The 20,932-nt window shown below is 36.8% G+C and overlaps 3 protein-coding genes across 4 annotated transcripts; all 3 read right to left on the reverse strand.

Annotated features, from left to right (window-relative positions):
* Window positions 1–4,613: 4,613 nt before the first annotated feature.
* Window positions 4,614–6,043, reverse strand: LOC148253293 (uncharacterized). The gene is made up of 3 exons (XM_088223314.1): window positions 5,673–6,043; window positions 5,192–5,372; window positions 4,614–5,141 (listed from the first exon to the last, which is right to left on the reverse strand). Exons 1-3 carry the CDS (start codon window positions 6,041–6,043, stop codon window positions 4,614–4,616), a joined length of 1,080 nt encoding a protein of 359 aa, XP_088079440.1.
* Window positions 6,044–8,689: 2,646 nt separating this feature from the next.
* On the reverse strand, window positions 8,690–12,498 carry HCF244 (NAD(P)-binding Rossmann-fold superfamily protein). The gene is made up of 8 exons (XM_022048190.2): window positions 12,250–12,498; window positions 11,904–12,139; window positions 11,566–11,664; window positions 10,996–11,190; window positions 10,404–10,496; window positions 10,209–10,304; window positions 9,822–9,962; window positions 8,690–9,144 (listed from the first exon to the last, which is right to left on the reverse strand). Exons 1-8 carry the CDS (start codon window positions 12,404–12,406, stop codon window positions 8,968–8,970), a joined length of 1,194 nt encoding a protein of 397 aa, XP_021903882.1. The 5' UTR covers window positions 12,407–12,498; the 3' UTR covers window positions 8,690–8,967.
* A 680-nt stretch (window positions 12,499–13,178) lies between these two features.
* On the reverse strand, window positions 13,179–18,637 carry RHS17 (root hair specific 17). Of its 2 annotated transcripts, XM_022048078.2 has the most exons (10): window positions 18,107–18,637; window positions 17,772–17,831; window positions 17,440–17,530; window positions 16,967–17,043; window positions 16,280–16,368; window positions 15,985–16,165; window positions 15,139–15,320; window positions 14,846–14,948; window positions 14,418–14,749; window positions 13,179–14,132 (listed from the first exon to the last, which is right to left on the reverse strand). In XM_022048078.2, the coding sequence occupies exons 1-10, from the start codon at window positions 18,329–18,331 to the stop codon at window positions 13,598–13,600; spliced, it is 1,875 nt and encodes a 624-aa protein (XP_021903770.1). In that variant the 5' UTR covers window positions 18,332–18,637; the 3' UTR covers window positions 13,179–13,597. The 2 variants fall into 2 exon arrangements, with proteins under 2 accessions (XP_021903770.1, XP_088079001.1); XM_088222875.1 differs by lacking the exon at window positions 17,772–17,831.
* Between the last annotated feature and the right edge of the window lie 2,295 nt (window positions 18,638–20,932).

Raw genomic sequence — 20,932 nt, forward strand, 5'->3', positions numbered from 1 at the left:
TAAATTTGGAAAAACACTTGAAACCAGATACATCTTGTTGGATCGGATGAGTAACAACTTCAAAAGAAGCTGAGACGGTGAGCAAATTTAGAGAGAGAGAGAGTCAAGGAGAGAGAGAGAACTACAAAACAGAGTATAAGGCTGCAGCACCCTCTGTTTCTTTAATTGCAGAAGGATATTAATTTTTATTTTTTAAGAAAAGAAAAAACTAATATTATTGAATTGCACGATTACATTTATAAGCACGGAGTTGTGCTTGATTACACCAAAGATGACCCGATAAAATTAAACTCAGAGATTCATGTAAACACGCTGCATGGCAGCTGTGCAGGCTGCGGTGAGGCACTTTCTTCACAACCTACTTTGAATTTGAATTTGAATTAAGTAAATGGATAAGATCAGTGAAAACAACACTCCCCCTTAACGATTTTATCCCCGATTTCAATTTTTCTTTGCAAGTCCTCAAACCTAACCTTAAGCAGCGACTTTGTAAAGATGTCTGCAAGCCGCTCATAAGTTGGGCAATGTAGAAGACTAATTTCTTGGTTTTTCGTAGCATCTTGAATGGCATGGAACTTTACTTTGATATGTTTGGTTCGTCCATGCATGATTGGATTTTTTATGATAGCAATTGCGGACTTGTTATCTATTCGTATCACGGTTGGTCTGTGTAATGTATGCCCCAAGTTTGCCATTACTCGCCTCAACCAGATGGCCTGATTTGAAGCCGCAGCAGCTGCAATGTATTCTGCTTTAGCTGTTGATTGCGCAACTACCTCCTGTTTCTTTGAAGCCCACGAGAAGGCTCCTGAGCCAACAGAGAATACATAACCTGAAGTACTCTTTGCATCAACAATACAGCCAGCCCAATCACTATCTGTATATCCTTGCAGCTCACCAACTTTGGCATCATACCATATTCCCAAACAGGTGCCATGTGCATATGTTTGGGAGCCGCCATAAATCTTGATAGAAGGCTCACTGCATATAGCATGTCTGGCCTTGAGGCAGTGAGATAGAGAAGACTACCAATCAGACTTCGATAGGTACCCTCATCAACTTCACTTCCACCGTAATCCTTTGACAGCTTTAGATTAGGTGTTAATGGAGTCCCTACAGCTTTACACCTTTCCATTTTAAATTTACTCAGGATTTCTTGAGCGTATTTGGACTGACTTAGGAAGATCTATAACACCCAAAAAAATTATTATTTTTATTTTTTAATTTATTTTAATTTATATTAGAATTTTAGTTTAATTTTGTATACACTTAATTTATAAGGTTTTAATTTAATTTAATTTAATGGAAATAAAAATAATGATAATGATAAAATATGGTAAAATTATTTTTGGGTTTAATTGAAATTGATTTTGAGAAAAAAGGGGTGAAATTTTAGATTCTGGGGGTGTTTTTGAAAAGAAAATCGAAAACCGAGAGTCAAAACGCAATTTAAAAAAATTGAGCCACGTCAGCAGCCCAGTCAGCAGCCCTGGCCAACTAGGACACGCCGCGTGGCAAGGAACGCTGACACGGGACGGAGCCACATGGGCGATCCACGTGCGCGTGATCGGACGGCCCAGATCCGTTCCCACTCGCACGAACGACCCAAATCAAATGTGCGCACGGACGGCCCAGATCTCACGAGTACGGACGGCATAGATTCAATCAGGTACGGACGGCTCAGATCGCATCGCGATGGACAGCCCAGATTTAATCCCAAATAAATCGCAATTAGACGGTTCAGATTAAATCTTGATGGACGGTTGAGATTAAAAGGGGAATGGTATAAATAAGCTCACCCACACCCGACCACAAAACCCTAGCCGCTAGTGCCTCGCCGAAGAATAAGAACCAGACACCGGACTGTGTTGTCTCGTATGCATGAATCATGGTTTCTTTTATTATGGTTTGTATTATGGTGAACCCGATATTGTGTTGTCTTGTTTGGTGTCAATTACTGGTTTATATATTTGTGTATGATTGGATGATTGAGACCAAGGAAAAAAGGCAAAAAGGTTTTGTGAATTGATAAATGGATAATGTGTACAGCCTGACTAGATATCTTGGGAGATGGTGGACGGACCGGGTCCGTAGGGAACCCTACCGGGAACGTGGTCTCTCATACCTGACGGGGTATGGAGACCTTATGTGTTTGGCGCCCATACCGGACGGGGTATGGGGGCGGCTCGTTTCACCCTCATACCGGACAGGGTATTGAGGTTTATGATTTTGGCGCCCATACTGGACGGGGTATGGGGACGACCCTAGAATCAGGTTATTAATGTCAATGGTTCACGTGTAGTGGGGACCCCCTATGAATCCCCATGGATATTAGTAAGCTGGTAAAAGATGAAATTTATTGTCTGATTATTAAAGTGCAAAAGTATGACATGTGTTCTGTTACAAAGTCGATATGATTATATGATTGTTATAATATTATTGTTTTCATATGTTATTTTCATGAATCTCACCGAGATGAGTGGATAGTAAAGGTTTTTATGTTAATAAACGAGTTTGTTATAAATTATGCTCTATTAGTTGTTTTTGTTTTCTACCGACCTTTACTCCTGTGGCAGTGAGATAGTGTGATATCTTTACTAGGTTAGTATAGCTCATTCCTTACTTAACCATTTCAGATCAGGAAGACGGGGTTCCTGAGCCCGTTCCGCAGGAAGACGGCGAGTTAGACGCCTAAAGACTTCATAGTTCTATTTATAGTTTTTATTTCGAGTATCTCTTTTAATTAGCTTATTCTTTCATGTTTTGAATACGTTTTTGGTTATTGTATAAGAGATGTTAATCAAAATTTTTATTACGTTTCCGCATTTAAAATTTTTAATACATACATCTTTATTTAAATTCCGGGGCCGTTACAAGATCCCTCCATTTGTTTGATTGATCTCCAGTCCAAGAAAATAAGCAGCTCCCTCTAGACTTGATATCTCAAATTGATCTTCTAACTGCTTCTTGAATCCATCTATCTCTGCTTCATTGCTTCCCGTGACCAATATGTCGTCCACATACACAGCAGTGAATATCTTTAATTCTCCTTCAATTTTGGCATACAACGTAGCTTCAGTTTTGCTTCTCTTAAAGCCACATTGTAGGAGATAATCATTCAATTTCTCATACTAGGTTCGGGGTGCCTGCTTCAATCCATATAAATCCTTATGCAGGATATACACGTGATCTTCTTTTCCTGCAACTAAAAATCTCTTCGGCTGCTCCACAAATATTTCTTCCTTCAGATCACCATTTAAGAAGGCAGCATTGACATCCAAGTGCATTACTCGCCATTGAAACTGAGCTGCAAGTACCAAAATAAGACGTATGACTTCATGCCTTGCTACTGGTGCGAACATTTCAACAAAATCAACACCAGGTACTTGCGCAAAGCCCTTTACAACCAACCGAGCCTTATATTTGTTGATTTTACCTTCAGGATTTTGATTTAGCCTGAATACCCACTTCACTGCGATTAGTTTCTTGTTTGCCGGTCTTGGAACCAGGGTCCAGGTTCCATTGTTCACAATTACACGCATTTCCTCTTCTATAGCTTTAACCCACTGAATTTGTTTTATAGCTGCTTCAAAGGTTACAAGTTTGTCCGTAGCAAGGCTGCAGCGTTTATAAATATCAGCGAGGCTTTTCATTTTTTTTGGTCTTATGCTTTCCTCATCTGAACTGTCACCTTCTTCCTCTGTTGCATCAATTGAGCTAGATATTAGAGTTGCACTAGATTTGGTTCTAGCTTCAACAGTTAAACAATCTGTTTCTATTTTTCTTTTCTCCCAATTCCAGTAGCTTGTTTCATCTACTAACACATCTCTCCGGATCATGAGCTTATTGCTTTTCAAGCTCAAAACCCGATATGCTTTTGCTTCTGCACTGTATCCTAAAAACAAATCCAATTCAGCCTTCTTGTCCAGCTTTGTTCTTCTGTCATCTGAAACATGACAGTAGCAAATCGACCCAAACACTTTTAGATGCTGAGTTGATGGTTTGATGTCATTCCAGACCTCCACGGGTGTCATTCCTTCCACTGCCTTTGTGGGCAACATGTTGAGCAGAAACACAGCAGTGTTTACTGCCTCAGCCCAAAGCACTTTTGGTAAATGTTTGTCAGCAAGCATACTTTTTGCCATTTCCACGATGGTTCTATTCTTCCTCTCCGAGACACCATTCTGTTGCGGAGAATATGGTGCTGTGAGTTGTCGTTTGGTCTTATTTTTAGAGAAAAATTCTTTAAATTCACCGGAATTGAACTCAAGTCCATTGTCTGTTCTTAAGCACTTCAACACACAGCCACATTCCTTCTCTGTCATGACTTTAAATCTTTTGAATTCGTCTACTATCTGAACTTTGTTCTGCAGAAAGCACACCCAAGTCATCCTGGTAAAATCATCAACAAATAAACCAAAATACCTGTTTTCATTCATTGAATTTTTACTCATTGGACCACATATGTTCGAGTGAATTAGTGCAAGCTTTTGATTTGCCCTCCAATCTGTCTGAGTAGGAAATGCCTGTCGAGCCATTTTTCCCAACTGGCAGACACCACAAACCTTTTTGGTAACTCATATATTTGGAAGATCCTTGGTTAGGTCTCCCTTCTACAACTGAAGTAACCCAGCAACATGATAATGACCAAAACGTCTATGCCACAGCTTCCCTTTAGGTATTGTGACATCGTTTGCCTTTTCAACTACTTCTTGGAGATTCAAGGAATACGCCTGGTTTCTTTTTGGAATGAGAGCAATCAATCTGTCTTCAGGATTATGGATTCTACAGCATTGATTTTTGAATGAAATTGAGTATCCATTATTGGTCATTTGATTTACACTAAGCAGATTTTGAGAGAGAGTGGGAACGAAATTCACATCAGTGATAAGTTTCTTACCTTCCCTCGTTTCTATAGCAACATTACCTTTGTCTTTTATCGATTCCAGCATACCGTTTCCAAGTCTTACTTGGCCTGTTGCTGATTTGTCAAGTGACACAAACATGGCTTCATTCTTGCACATGTGAGAAGTGCAACCACTATCAACAACCCAGAGGCTATCATCTTCCACTGTCAATTCACTTGAAGCAACAAGAATTGTATTACTTTGCTCACTGGATATCTCAGTGACATTTACATGCTGCAACTCCTAATTAGATTGTGCTGCTTCCAGCTTCTATTTTTGCCTACAGAACTTCTCCTTGTGGCCAAGTCTTTTGCAGAAGTTGCATCGGACAGCTTTCTTTCCCTTGTACCATCATTCACTCTCAAGATGATTTGTGAGGGAGCAGATGTTGCAAGGAGAATACTTCTTCTGTTTTCTGAAACTTTGGTTTCCAGTTTGATTTCTTTCAATCCATCTGCCTTGATTCTGATTTGAAGGGGTAGCTTTGGTTTGAGACGAGAATAAGGCTCCTTCAGTAGGTACACGAGCATGCATGTGACACGTTACTCCTGTGATTGCAACTTATTGATTAGTTCAGCTGAAGAAATCTTATCAATATCTACAAGTTTCTCCAAGGCTGAGATTTTAGACTCAAATTTTGATGGTAAACTTATAAGAATTTGTTCTACCACCTTTAATTCAGGAAAGTCCTCCCCCAACAATCTCATTTTATTCACAATATCCGAGAGTTTGGAGGCATAGTCCCTAACAGACTCATTTTCTTACATTCTGAATAATGCAAACTCATTTTTCAGCCTCAATAGTTTAATCTTCTTGCTTCTATCTCCTCCATCAAACTCTTCCTTCAGTTTCTCCCACGCTTCCTTGGGTAATTCATAGTTCATAATCTTAGAGAAAACCCTGTCCGAAACCACCGAGAAAAGGCAGACAATTACTTTTGGTTTCTTGGCCTTCTCTTCCTCGTGTCTTTTAATCTGGTTCAATGTAGCAGTTTCTTGTAGTGGGGTTGGTTCACTATCGTTTATAATAACATCCCATAAACCCAGAGCTTTGAGGTGAGCTCGCATCTTTTTTGCCCACACATGGTAATTTTCTCCGTTGAACTGCGGAGCAAGGGTAGTTCCTAAGGTAGCCATCGGGTTTGAGGAATTTTTGATTCACCTGATACGTAGGAAAACTTGGCTCTGATACCACTTGTTGGATCGGATGAGTAACAGCTTCAAAAGAAGTTGAGACGGTGAGCAAATTTAGAGAGAGAGAGTCAAGGAGAGAGAGAGAACTACAAAACAGAGTACAAAACTGCAGCACCCTATGTTTCTTTAATTGCAGAAGGATATTGATTTTTATTTTTCAAGAGAAGAAAAAACTAATATTATTGTATTGCACGATTACATTTATAAGTACGGAGTTGTGCTTGATTACACCAAAGATGACCCGAAAAAATTAAACCCAGAGATTCATGTAAACACGCTGCATGGCAGCTGCGCAGGCTGCGGTGAGGCACTTTCTTCACAACCTACTTTGAATTTGAATTTGAATTAAGTAAATGGATAACATTGATAAAATCAACACATCTGAATAAAGAGGAAATAGGACTACTGTCCAAACAGCCTCTTGAAGGGTGTTTTGTGAGAAATCACAGCCAGCAAGCGATTTAACACATGGACAACAGGTGCAATGCCTCATCCAAAAACTTGGGAGGAATTGAAGCTTCAATTAACATAGAACAAATGATTCTGATTAAGCTCCGATGCATACATTAGATTTTGCCATTTTCTTTGGGAGTAATTTTGAGACGCAACATCAGGAAATTTTTTGTTGAGAAATTCACCACCTGTATCACACTGAGTTTTTGATTTTGACTTAGGATTGAGTGTGAATAAAGGTATAAAAATGGGTGAAAGTCTCAAAGACTTGAGATTTTCCATTTAGAGGAAATGCCCATGAATAGGACATGTCCAGACATCATTGTGTATTATTTCAACAGGAGTAAATACATTGATATGAGACATAGGGAAAGAGTGTCCAACATTCTTTCCTAAATTACAAGTTAAGCAAGAACTAGAGATAGATCCTAAAGGTGTTGTTAATATCTGCTTTATTTCGACTAAAGTATAGATAATGCAATGACCAAAGCCTCGATGCCACAAGTCTTGCATATTAGAGGATGCAAAGTAGGCGGATTTGACATGAGCAAGTAAAAGAGGATATGACAGTGAGCTTAGAAGGAAAGAAGTAAAAATCACCCAGACAGTTGCAATGAAGAAGTGAAGTCCTTATTGTGAGATCCTCGCAAAAATCAAATCATTTAAATTCCATAGAACAATTATTATCTCGAGTGAATTGTTTAACATAAACTAAAGTTGCTTTGACTGAAGGTATAACAAGAATATCATTCAATGAGAGTGAGTTGGAAGAGGAAAAAGGAATGACTGTAAAACCAAAACTGGAGATGGGATGGAATGCAAACTTGTGAAACATACTCCTTCTAAAACCATAATAAGAGGAGAAAGAAAAAAGATTGCCAGGGTGTGCAAACTTGTGAGACATAGCACTAGTGTTTGAGGGTTAGAAATTTTCTAGTTGTTCATTAATATTGAAAAGCAGCAAAGGATTTTCAGACACCATCCGTAGAGGGAGAAAAAGAGATGTGAAGGAACGAGTTAGCAGAGGACACTTCCGTGCTGTATGGAAAAGCTATAAACAGAATTGACACTGCAAAGAGGAGTTGATGACAGATTCAAGAGGCACAAAACCAAGTAACCCTTGGCTAGTAGAGGGTGGATGGCTAACCAGGCTGGAAGAGTGGTTTTGAGGACGTGGACTGCAAGCTCCACAAGTGTTATTTTCGTGACCTCTTCCACATCCACGACCTTTGTGGTGGTGTTGATTGTTGCAGTTACAAAAGGATTTTGTGTTTTTGTTCGATGATGTAGAGATGGAATAGGTATAAAATGCAACTGGACCAGCTGTGGAAGTTGGTTTTTGGTACTTGGTGAGACGCATTTCTTGCAAATAGGGGGCATTCATAATTCAACAAAGGATGGAAGAGGTCTGTGAGGAGTTAGGCTAATGACTGCATTTTCATGGTTAATGGTTACACCTTCAAGAATCTAAAGCTCAAGATTCTCTTCTGGTAAAGCATGTTCTTTAGAGCTAAGAGATCATATAAGGTTTTGAGTTTTTGGAGGTAAGCATCAATGAGGAGATCAATTTTTCTGAGTGTTGCAGAATTCATATTTTAGGTGTAGGAGTTGAGCATGTGCTTCGTTATAAATTAATCTCTTGCCATGCCTGACCAGCCATTAATGTTTGATTGGGCTTTAGTAGGCTACGTAGGATATCTGAGGAAACATTTGCTTGGATCCAAAAAAGAACTAAAGAATCCACTTGCTTCTGGGTTAGGTTTTTCCTTGCCTGTAATGGTTAAAAAGAGCACATATTTGTTCCATAAATATGATCAAAAATACCGTAACCTTAAAAAACAGGAATAAAATATGATTTCCATATCACAAAAGTGATGTTTAGAGTTTCACTAATATAATTTCTTATCTCAGAAACTCCAACAGAAGGGTGGAAGATCTTAGAAGGAAGAGAAAAGAAAGAGTTGAAAGCCACATCAATTTTGGTGGTGGAAATATTTTTGAGAGGACACTCTGATATCATGTAACTTTACTTACTGAAGAATGGTTTCATTTATGAGTTCTATTTATACAAAAGCTACAAGTGAAAATTCACCTTAGAGTAAAATTCATTTAAGAAACAATAAGATCTTATCAAAGTACATAACAATATCTTATCAGATAATATTATCACTAAGAATATTATGTTAGTTTCCCTTTGAAAAGAATACACAATAAATTACATTAGTACATATCAACATTTACAATAATGAAACCTTTGTCCTATGGAAAAGAAGGCACTTTTTATCGTGCAAGAGGAAACTGAGAAACAAAATAAAACAAAAAGGTGAGAACATTGAACAATGCAAGTGAATAACTAGATACATAGGTTTTACTTACAGACACAGCATTATCCACATTTGCAAGATGCTCTGCTCTCAGATGTAGAAGTCAGTTTGCTTTGATTGAGCTTTGAGGTCTTTCAATTTCTTCAATATATTTGTGAAGTAATCCTGCAAGTACTTCTCTAGTGTAACAATGTCTTTTGAGTCCACACCGAGTAGATTAAATGTCTCGGTCATTGGAACGGAGAAAACAATATCACTTGTAAGGACCTACAACATACCACAATCCGCAAAACATCAGTATTCCAGATTGTGTATGTTAATACACAACATAAATGCTATTTAAACTCAGAATCCAAATAATGCAATATCTAATGACAAAGACATTAAAGGCGGTATTGCACTGCAGCATATGTGGATAATTAGTTTTGACTTGCCTGTGGAACATATTATTTGATTACTGTTTCCTTCTACGTTTTGATATTAGTTTGTACAAACAGTGCATGATTTGAGTTGATTCCTATGGAAAAATAGATCAACAGTCTGAAAATTTTGAAACAAGAGATTCCCTTCCTCAAGATCATTGAGTGATTGACAGTAAAATGGAACACGTAGTGTTTAAAACAATCTCACATTCTAGAGATTAAGAAACTACCAATAAGTTCAATTGATACAAAACTAGAAAAATACATTATCATTGGAAATTTTCAATCTCGGAATTGATTATATCGATTGGACAGGACAGATTAATGAATGTTAAAAATAGCAGTGTATTTGTGCATGTATATAAAAACCCACTTGGTATTTCAAAAAAAAAAAAAAAAAAAAAAAAAACCAATTGGAGAAGATTTTATACTTTCCATGACATTAATATTCCTCAGAACCTCTTGCTTCATCGAGAAAATTAACTGAAGTAGAAGGGTTATCCAGGGATTTTTTTTTTTTACCTCCGAAAAAGCCAATCTATCGGCAACATCATTTGTCCACTCAAAACATCGAGTCAGCTGACGAGTGAACCTCAATATTGATACAGGAACTGTGGTAACATTTGCATCTTGCCCTGCAAGCCTCTCGCATAAAGTTATCACCTAAAAGAAGAAACAATATGCATCATTCATTTTCGTCCAAATGCACTGACCACTTACTTTGCAAAAGGAAGAAAAGAAAACCGATAGTTTCAAGGAAATAATTCTGACCTCCTCAGTGAGGAATGACAAGAAATAATATGTTCAAGACAATATTTGTTACTTACTCCTAATGGACAGTAAGTGACTATCATGCAGGGGCATATGAACCTAGAACCAGCCAACAAAGTTGGTGAATTTCCTGCATACCTCTTGGGTTGTCCATGCGCGAGGTCCAGCAAATGTGAGCAGCTTCCCATTTATTTTCTCATTGCGTAAAGCTATGAATGTTAACCGAGCTATGTCCTGATGGCAAATATAAACATGTTCAGATGCTATGGGAAGGTAAATAATGTAATTTAGCTGTCTTTGCAAACTTAGCAACAAAATTTAATCATATTTTACCTGGGTGTCCATGTAAGCAATTCGTGTGGGAGCATCCGTTCCCCAAACAGATTTCTCTTCTAATATCGGTACTGCATATTGCCCAATAAGGCCCTGGACAACGAACAACCATTTGTCACAGGATTGGACAAATAACACCAGGTAGGATATTTCTAAAGTAAAGCAAAGACGCAGTAACAAAGAAAAAAAAGAAGAAACATCCACACTTTTACACACAATGTCTTTCCATTGTCTCCAGTCATCAAGCTTTGTGGTAGGTCAATGTTCAAGACATGAATATTTTCTCATGAAATTAAATTTGTTTACTTAATACTAAATAAAAGCTAGATAGTGTCTCTGGGTGCTGAATTTTTCTCAAGGAAGAAATTGCTTCTTTCGTCAACCTATTTGGTATGTTAAAAAGCCATCTCCAGGGTCAACGATTTCATGGCATCCTCAGCGTAAACTCTTAAAACAGCCACTTCACAGATACAAAAGCTTGTAATAGTTTTTAATTAATGATCGAAACAGAGATGAAAAATAAAAAATCAAACAGCTGCAGGTGAGATTATAGTAAAAAAAAACCCCAGAGTTTCACTCAGGTGACATTTACTTGCATGAAACCACATAATCGGATTATAATGTGAGTTAGGCCAGAGTCCTGAAGAAACTTCTCAGTACAATACTTGATCTCCATTAGTGGAACTTCAGGATGCTTGTCACAGTTGTGGATGGAATAGAATACATATTTCTGAATTCCCATTGCTTTTGCACATTGTATAAGAGCAACTTTTCCTTCCCAATCTACCTAAACAGAATAGAAAGATCAGATAAAGGAAAACAATTAATAGTAAAACATGATTGCAGCACGTCTTGAAATATGGAAAATTATCAGATATCTGAGGATTGGGAAACAAACGCATACAAATTATATATACAGCTTCTATACTAAAAGATAAAAAGTATCAATACTCGGTTACTGCATTTACACGTTCATCTTTCTCACCCCTCTTCCAAAGCAAATAGATGCCACTCTTTCCTTGACAAAACTAAGACGTCTTTTATTCCACAAGATACATCGTTGAATTGGAAAACAACACTTAAAATAACAAGGACATACTGAGTTTTCTGACATTTCAGGCTAAATTTTGGAAGTTAAAGATGGAAATATTGAAAAAAATACCTTTTTTATCGGCTCCTCTGGACGCCCAGTAGCACAATCAATTACCGTATGAATTCCAACCAATGTTGCAGGTATCGTCTCAGGTTTACTAAGATCTCCCTGCTCGAAGAAGCTAACATAATATCAATACACAAAATCTTAAATGAACACAGCTACAACGCGTAAAATTGTTGCTATACATGTATCAGCTACCTTCTCTGTTTGTGTTCTGTTTCTATGAATGAAATTTGAGTAATCATAAACAAAACCCAACGACTCCAAACAAGAACATAAAAGAAAAGGAAGGACAGAAAAGTGAAAACAATGTAAATGCTAGTTACAGGTAATAGAAATCGTACATTAACAACGGTGGCGCCCCAATCACGGAGGAAGTCAGCGGGAGCAGGTCTGGGTCGGACCAGACACCGCACGTCATACCCTTCGTCGAGCGCTCGCCGCACGATCTGTCGGCCAAGAGTGCCGGTGGCACCCACCACCAGAATGCTCGTCGGCCTCACCGGAGTCCCTGGCCCCACATTCACTGCCCCACCCGCGCTGCATGTGACCACCGTCCTTTGCACATTCGAGGATTTCCCTGTTAACAAACGAATCCACCACACCCACATAACCACTTTTAAGAATTGATAATCATAAAAAGTCAAAACTAATGACGAGGAATTTTCGAGATTGGGGATAATTAATTACTGGAGAGAGAAATGGGCGAGGAGAGGGTAGGGAAGAGAAGAGGTTCAGCTGCTAAATTGCGTCTCCAGCACAGTGTGCCGCCGTTTAGTTTGGAGAGGTGGCGGTGGTGGATGTTGCCAGGTATCGCCAGTTGAGTGGGGAGCCTACTACACGCCATTGCTCTCTGGTTACTGAGAGAGAGAGAGAGAGAGAGAGAGAGAGAGAGTGAATGTACAGAGAATAATGGATGTCAATCTTGCCACGTCAGTCTATGAAATGGATTACAAGTTGACAGTTTGACACATCTGTTCAGCTTCATTTCAGACTCGGCCTTTTTTCGTCGTATGGCTGTTACGATGCCGTTTCAGTCAAACAATGCTTTTGGAAGCGTGGAACATTGTTCTTGTTCAACAAATTTGCAGTGCATGGGCCTGAAAACTTCGCTGCTCCATAAATTCAGCCCGGCCCTGAAGAAAACGACACCGTTTGAGCAGTTACTTTGACGTTATCACCGACGGCGGTTTAACATCATGGGGGGACAAATTTTTGCAAAACATGGAGCCGTTATAATATGCACTTATAGATGACAGCTGCTGAATTAAAAAAGAAAAAAAATAAAATGGAAAACATATGTAAGATTTTTAAGGCTAAAATAATAATTTAGTTTATGTACTATTTATTTTTGTTTAAATTAGTTTTTTAGATTTTCAATTCAAAAAAAAAAATGGATTTAGTTAAATTAATCCATATGTAACTTTCAAGAATTTAGAAACTAATTTAATCCAAAACAGAAACAGAAACTAATTTGAGAAAAAAACAAAACGAATAGTACAAATACCAAAAAATTATTTTAGCCTAAAATTTAACATGTACGGATATACTTTTTAGACTGGTATCATCAGAAGTAATGGAAGTGATAGGCAGTTTATGATCGCACACTCTTCGCCATATTAGGAAAAAATGAACCTCATTACAATTTCCTTCAGTTTTTTCACTTTACAAACTAAAGAATTTTTTCTATCCTTTTAACTTTCCGTTCCCTATATAAAATCTGTGGCTTGCCTATAGAAAAATATTAGAAAGATAGCTTTTATGAGTAAAACCTACTCTTTTTTTCTTACACCCTCTACCTTACAGCAAGAGTCTCCTTCAAATGTTTATACCCACAGGGAACTTCCATGACAATGCAGCCTCGAATCCTTACGGCTCCAACTGTGAGCTCGGCAAATCTTCCACCAGAGAAACTACCAATTTTACCTAGATGTTTATATACACGGAGCTCTCCCGTCAAAGGACCCATGAGTTCAATGTAAAATGGAATTAGGCACTGTACGCATTAGGTCATCCAATATTGGAGTCTTAACTTCATTTAATCTGAAAAGAACTCTTCTACTTCTGGGTGATCTGTTTTACCTGATAAATTGCCATCTAAATATGTTTCATGGGACACGTCTTTACCGGGAAGAATAATTAAATCCTCTGCATAATCCGTGTCGAACCATTCTTGCTCATCCTCACTTGCCAGCTCCTCGGTTGAATCACCAGAATCCTTGGTACTCCCCACGTAATCTTTTTTCTCATTCTCAAATCCATGCTCGCCATTGGCACCAACTATACCCTGAATCATATTCTTCGTACCCTTTCTGTGGCCATCATGAGTTTGTTGATGAAGAGCTGGAATTTTGCTTGCCATTGCTTCAGAATCTTCACATATGCAGGACGATGGGTTTTCATGGAACTCTCCCATTCCTGGCTTCCACTCATTGGGCTCTCCCATGAAGCCAATCTGATAAGTTCTAACACTCGATGAAAATTCATCCCATGTCATGTTATTTCGGTTTAGGAAGAGCTTGTACAGTTTTTTGGCATTTGGACGGACTGTTGGTTTGTGCCCAAAGTATCTCCTGGCCAAAATCAAACATGTGAACAATTAAGTAGCTGGGGATCGCAATCATTCTGGAATTGATTGCAATCACAAAGGCTAAAGCCAGAAGAGAATAATTTCAGATAACATAAGGGTTTCATATACTGAAAAGATGAAAGCAACTATTATTATGTCTTGAAATAGAACATTATGAACAAATCTCTATATATTACTATAATAGGAAAAAAAACGAATATGATTTAATGCCATTATCAGAATTGCTGACTGTAGACAAAAAAACAACAGCAAAAAAAGAGCAACTTACCTCCGTCCAGCTAACATTCTAGCCATGTTGCCATTGTTGTTCGTGACAAAAACATCACTTTCATCACAAACAATGAAGTCCAGCGCAGCCATGCGAGAAGAAAATGTTATAAATGGTGCCAATTCCTCTTGGGTTGCTATGGTCTCCTTTGTATGAAAATTCGGAAAAAGTGCTTTCAATGGTGCTAATGTCTCTTCACCTCCATATATTTCACCTGACGCCACATATAAGTGAACATCACTGCCATAGCCCAATGCTCTCAGCACAAGACCAATTTCCTCTGGACTGAGTGGGCATCTTCCATGTCTTCGTCCTTTGTCAGGATTTGGTTTCTGCATGATGTCACAAATTAATGTCAGGAGAATCCTATAAATTATTGATGGCACCCATTTTCTTTGTGAGAACTTGAGGAGTTAAGGGGCACTGACGCGTAAAGTTTTCCACCTCTTTCGGATTTCACCAAGTTCCATTCTCTCCTTTTCTCCTCCACCATAATAGCAACCAGAGAAGGCAAGCATATCAGGTTCAAATCTATTACATGATACACAAACTTGCATTAACAAAGGTATCCTTCTGCAGCAAAATCTCATAAAAAGGCTTAAAAAATCTCATAATATCACAAAAGTAACTGGAACAGAATTTTGAGAATAATAAAATAATAGAATGAATAGAAGACACAAACTTCCACATATAATCTAACAGGTAATATTGCACTTTTTACCTCAAGTGAAGAGCAATGAAATGATTGGTTTTCATCCTCATCCTCTCCACCAATTTTTTACCCATTTCACGAATAGGATCGGTAAATTTCAAAGCATGGTAGTTAACTCTACATCTCAGCTTTTGTAAATCTTTGTCTAACCTATTTGAAAGTCTGTAATCAAACTTTGAGAGCTGAAGAACCTGCAATGCAAAAAGGATAACCAGCAAATAAGCTTTTGTTAAGCCAAGAAAATCGAAGTACGAAAAATTACACATCATCTTCATCAATAACAATCTCAAAAGTCAAATAATACAAAAGATTGAACATGATGCAAACTCATGATTCTCTTCATAACAAAACACAATTGTAAAAATAATACCTAGGCCTTCTCGCTACATCTGCTTCCAGTAATGTTCTCTATTGTTGTCAAATCTATTTAACAGAGATATAAATAACTCTGAATCAAAGCACATAACAAAACATGCCAATAAATTGAGGATTCAGAGTTCTAACTGAAACTTTCATATTTAGCACAGAGGATTTCTTTCAGCTACTTAGCTTGATAGACAGCTGACAAGCATTCACCTTTGAAATGCAAAGGATATAGGATAAATCAAAACGCCTAACCTCAGGCTTCATCAACTCCTACAGCATAGCAACAAAAAAAGAAAAGAAAAGAAGACTACACAGGGAGGATGAAGACCTCGACTTCTTGGAGTTATATGTGATCATATTACTGTGTTCTGCTAATACACAAAAGGTATGAATAAAATGAAAGTTGAAATTGAACAAACATCACAGTGGAAAGAAGTACTTTTGCTGCCAAAATCGTGATGCAACTTCTCATAGATGCTGAAAACTTACATGTCTTTTGTTAAGAACAGGCAGAACACGGTTAAGATAGCATTTTACATTGCACTTCCTTGGAACACGCATAGAAGGGATTGTAACTTTCCCTGCTTTTGCAGGGAGCTCTTTGACAATTTTTACTTCTTTCGATAGGAATGAAATGAACCATTCAACATCAAAGATTTGATCGAAGTTGCTGCACCAAACACCAAATCACGTGTCAGCACGTAAAATGCATACACCTTTCCAGAATTTAAGCAACTTCTTATGATAATTACAATATATGGAAGATACATATATGAATGAAAACCTGCTGTCCTTCCAGTAAGAGTTCTGGTCTAACTTGGGAACAATGAGAGTAGCATTCAAAATATAAGCTACTACAACTGCATCAGTTATCTACAGCGAAAATACACCAAAAAAGCCTCAGTAGAAAAACTTAACAACAATGTCTATCATGCACCATATTCTAGTCATGAATTAATAAATTAAATGCAATCAGTCATCAGCCTTCAAGAATGGCAGGCAGAAGGATAAAAGAGCTTCCATCTTTGCTAACAATGATGCCAAAGAGTATAAATGAAAGAATCTTAAGAAATAGCAAATTCTCTGAACCCAAGTTTACACACTTCTAAAGGTGAACAGACATAAATCAAAACAGGGTATGGACTGTAAGCAGAGTCCCATACACAGAGTCCATAAACATGCCCAATCATAAGATAGTACAGATTCTAATTCACATATGATCCTATTCCTTCGCATCACTAACATTAAAAAACTAAACAAAACAAAGATTATATCAATTAATTTCTTCATTCTGTTGTAGCTCTTTCACTTCTGTAATTTCTTTTTCTCGGGAGAATTAGAAAGGACTGGCATTTCACTTATTGCAGAAGAGAGCCATTCCAATTTGGTATAGACTTTTGCACTTAGAAAATTAATCAATTATTCAATCAATGAAATCACTGCTGCAGTTTCTCAGTAAATATAAACTCACCCCAGTTCTCTGTTGATTCAAGCCTCCGCTTGTAACTATCAACAAATAGCGATTGGGCTGTGTTTTCTCATTAGCAACTGTCACATATTCAACAAATATCAGATCATATAATATTTAGCGCAAGAGTAAATCACACAAAAGAAACAAACAAACAACAGAACTTTAGGAGGGAACAATGGAGCCTTAAAATTTTTTCCCAAAGAGAACTCTTAATTCTAAATCAAATCCTGGATAGGGAAACCATGGAGTTTTAAACATCAGTAATTTCGGCATCAAAACACAAGGCATTTATATTACCGCAAATCTACCAATATTAGTTTCAATTAGGGACAATAGACAACTTTAGATTCATACTCAGAACTACCAGGAAACTGCTAACAAAGTCCCCACAAATATTTGAAAGAAAAACTAAACAAATATTGGCTCCAAAAAAATGGACAAATTTCTGTGTGACATGTTCATGAATAATTTACTTTGAAATTTATCACTGGCTTTACTGCAACCGAAATAGAACTTAGATTGGCTCGAGCTCCACAAATCATGATCTGGGTTCCCTCCTCTTTCCTGTGATACAAGCCAAAAACCACCCTCTCTGTCAACTAAAACGATTACCGTCAAAAAATCATCACTGGGAAAAGTCGAAGCTAGAAAAGTATATCAACCAATTCAATTTTAAAAATATATATTATCGAAGGTATATCAACAAATTCAACTTTAAAAACACATTATCTCAAGGAAAAAAAACAGGGAAGAAACATGAACAAGCAGCGAAAAACAAGAATTTTGCTTAGAAAATTTTCCGTACCGGAACTCGAAATACCGTCTCCACATCGAACTTCGATTCCATTTCCAGACCATTATCAAACTAAACGAATAAAATAAAAAAAATCGGATTAAAGTCACAAGAGTCACCTATAAACTCAAACATGAATTTACAAAGCGGAAAAGACAACGAAGATAATTATGTAAAAATCCAGAGAATCCACACTCCGTAGTGCACTACCTCTCGAAACGAACGCAAAACATATATAAATATATTGACTACATCATCGTATTCGTAGAAATATAACTATATACCAAATACATATCCATGTATTTATAGAAAGAAAAGAGATGGAGAGGAGGAAGAGGGAAGCATACAGAAACGTAGTGGCGTAGTTGGGGATTGTGGAGGATGCCGGGGGGAGAGATGAGACAGTAGGTGGCAAAGACGAGTACAAGGAGACAGGCTGAGGAGACGGAGGCGAGGGGCAAGAGACGGTGGCGGAGATGGATAAAGAGGAGAAGACGGTAGCGGACTCCAGCAAAAAACATCTTATTGTCGTCGTTGAACTCTCTCTTCTTTCTCTTTGTCGTTACTTTCATTTCCACAAATGGAAACAAAGAGGGAGATAAATTTCCTGAAGGCTGTAGTCGTCGTCTTCGTCGTGCAAGCAAACAGCGCCGCCGCCGCCTGTTAAATGAAGGGACGGGCTCGTTCTTTCCTCTGGTTCTGCAACGAGGAGCACAGAGAAGACGCCATTTGCACTTTGAAAGGGGATTTGCTTGGTTTTCTTCTTCCCCGGTAGAAGAAGAATCCAAACAAACAAACACACTTTTTTTTTTTTTTTTTATTGTTGCCTCTCCTCGAACCAATCGCGCGTAAATCTTACTGGAAAATTCTCAGCTGTATATGCTTACAGCTTGTTGGGGTGAAACCACTTTGAGGACGCACTTAAAAGCGCAAGATTAGATGATCCGATTAACCAAACAGTCTACGTGTCAAAATCACAGCTATCATACCGGAAGTATACTCGTGTGGCTTTTATCTATTGCAAGAAATTATAGTGTTTATCAATTATTTTTTGACTGGCACTCGTGTACTTTCTTTTTTTGCATAAGGCATGGTACATTTAAGTAAAATTATGTATTTTTATTAATTTTTTTTTATTATTTATATATATTACTTAATTAATGTACATATTTCTATCTAAAAATAATGTTGATTTTTAAAAAAATAAATATTAGAGTGCTTAGAGTTTAATTAGTTGCCTAAACACATTATAAACCTGATTAGTTTGTAAATAAAAATAATAAATCTCATTTATTTCCAACAGCTATAAACGATGATAAGTTTTAACAGTGATAACATTTCCATGTATGTATAAAACCGGTACGAGCACTTTACACACAAAGTTTTGCAAACATTTTCTGTTTCACGCACTTTCTCTCTCTTCACGTGTTGCACACGTGCTCCAGGGCGACCTTCCCTGACCGACCCATTTCTGTTTTCTCCGTCGAGGAAGTAATCCTCAGAAACCCTCCCAGCGCGTGCCAACTCCGATAAGAGGAGTCAGTCAACGTCGAAGCGGTTGACACTTGCGCGCACGTGGCTGAAGGAGCGTGGGGATGGGACAACCGGTGAGTGGCTTCTTCAAATCCTGTTTTCGTTATGGGCTCCGGTTTGTTACAAACAACGTGATTTTCATTTGGTGCTTTTTTGTCTGGGAGCGGCTTAAAACGTTGGAGAGTCCGGTCGTTTCGAAGCTTTGTACTTAATATTCAATTTAATTATTCAATTAAACCGTAATTCTAACATTAATCAAGGACTCTTCTTTCTGGTTACGCACTGACGTCATCCCTAATCCAAGGCTGCAACGAAATTTAAACCTGGTTAATCAAATATTTAATAATGAAGATCATTAAAATAATTTCTGTTGAATGGGACTGAGTTGTGAGCTGTCTGATTTGGATCATAGGGTGATGAGATCGTCAAAATATGTGTGGGCCCAACATAAGGGCTGGCCGAATTGAGGATTTATTTTTTTAATTTTTAATTTCTATCTCAATGATAAGTTTGCTGATTATACGTGGGGATTGGTTTGAATTAGGTGGTGATTATGTTAGGTAGTTGACATGCAACCGGAAATTAATTAATTTAATGGAAACATTAAAAATGCTTAAGTAATAAATCAAGAAATTCGAATTATGCTACTTGATAAAGTTCGTGTTATGTGCAAATTTTGGACAAAATTAGAAAAAATGAAAAAATTTCAATTATTTATATTTGGTTTTCTTGAGAAAATAATATTTATTTAGTTTCCCACAAATCAATTTTTGAGTAATTTTGTTTGAACTTTGGTTTTTGAGAATATATAAAATAAGGGGAATATCAAATCTTTTTCATAATATACACACAGTAATTTGTTAATTGTTTATTTTTACATGTACCAAATGTTTTACCAAAAAAAAAAAAGGATGGGAGAAAATATATTTACTTGGTAAAATTGGTCTTCATGCTATTCTTAGATTAAAATTGAGATGCAATAAATTTTTGAAAAATTACTAGTGTAGATAGATTCAAAATAAATATATCAGATAGTAATTATAATATCATATATGACATATGTATATATTATTTTAAATTATAAGATGATGAATATTCATATATGATGACTAAACCTTTAAAATTTTAATCATAACAAAAATGTTATTATCAATAAAAAATAATTATAAATTAACAAATATGTCCGTCGGATCATTATTAGTGATTACAGAGATAAGTTATTAACAATAATTATATAATTAATGCTACTTTGGTAACAATTGTAATTATATTATTATAATAATTGTTACTCACAAATTTCTTATAAATAGTTGCTTTTTATTAAGTAATGAATAATTTATCAAAAATATTTTTAAATACTCAGCACATTTATTGTATTTTCGCACACTTTTCATGTATTTAATTGAATTAAGGTTTAACTATCATAATGCTCACATAAATAAATAAAGAAAAAATATATATTTATTCACCGAATGAATCCTCTCTTTAAATTACCATTCTCACATCCTTCTAATTTTTTTTTTTCTAGATGAGATGTCAAAATTTAAATCTACATTTAAATGTGTGAAATCTAATTAGGGAATCTAAGAAAAATCATATAAAACTGAATTTATATAATTATAGAATTCAATAAAATAAAA

This window comes from Carica papaya, chromosome 6, assembly GCF_054855325.1.
Source record: "Carica papaya isolate Zhongbai chromosome 6, ASM5485532v1, whole genome shotgun sequence".
NCBI classification, from domain to species: Eukaryota; Viridiplantae; Streptophyta; class Magnoliopsida; order Brassicales; family Caricaceae; genus Carica; species Carica papaya.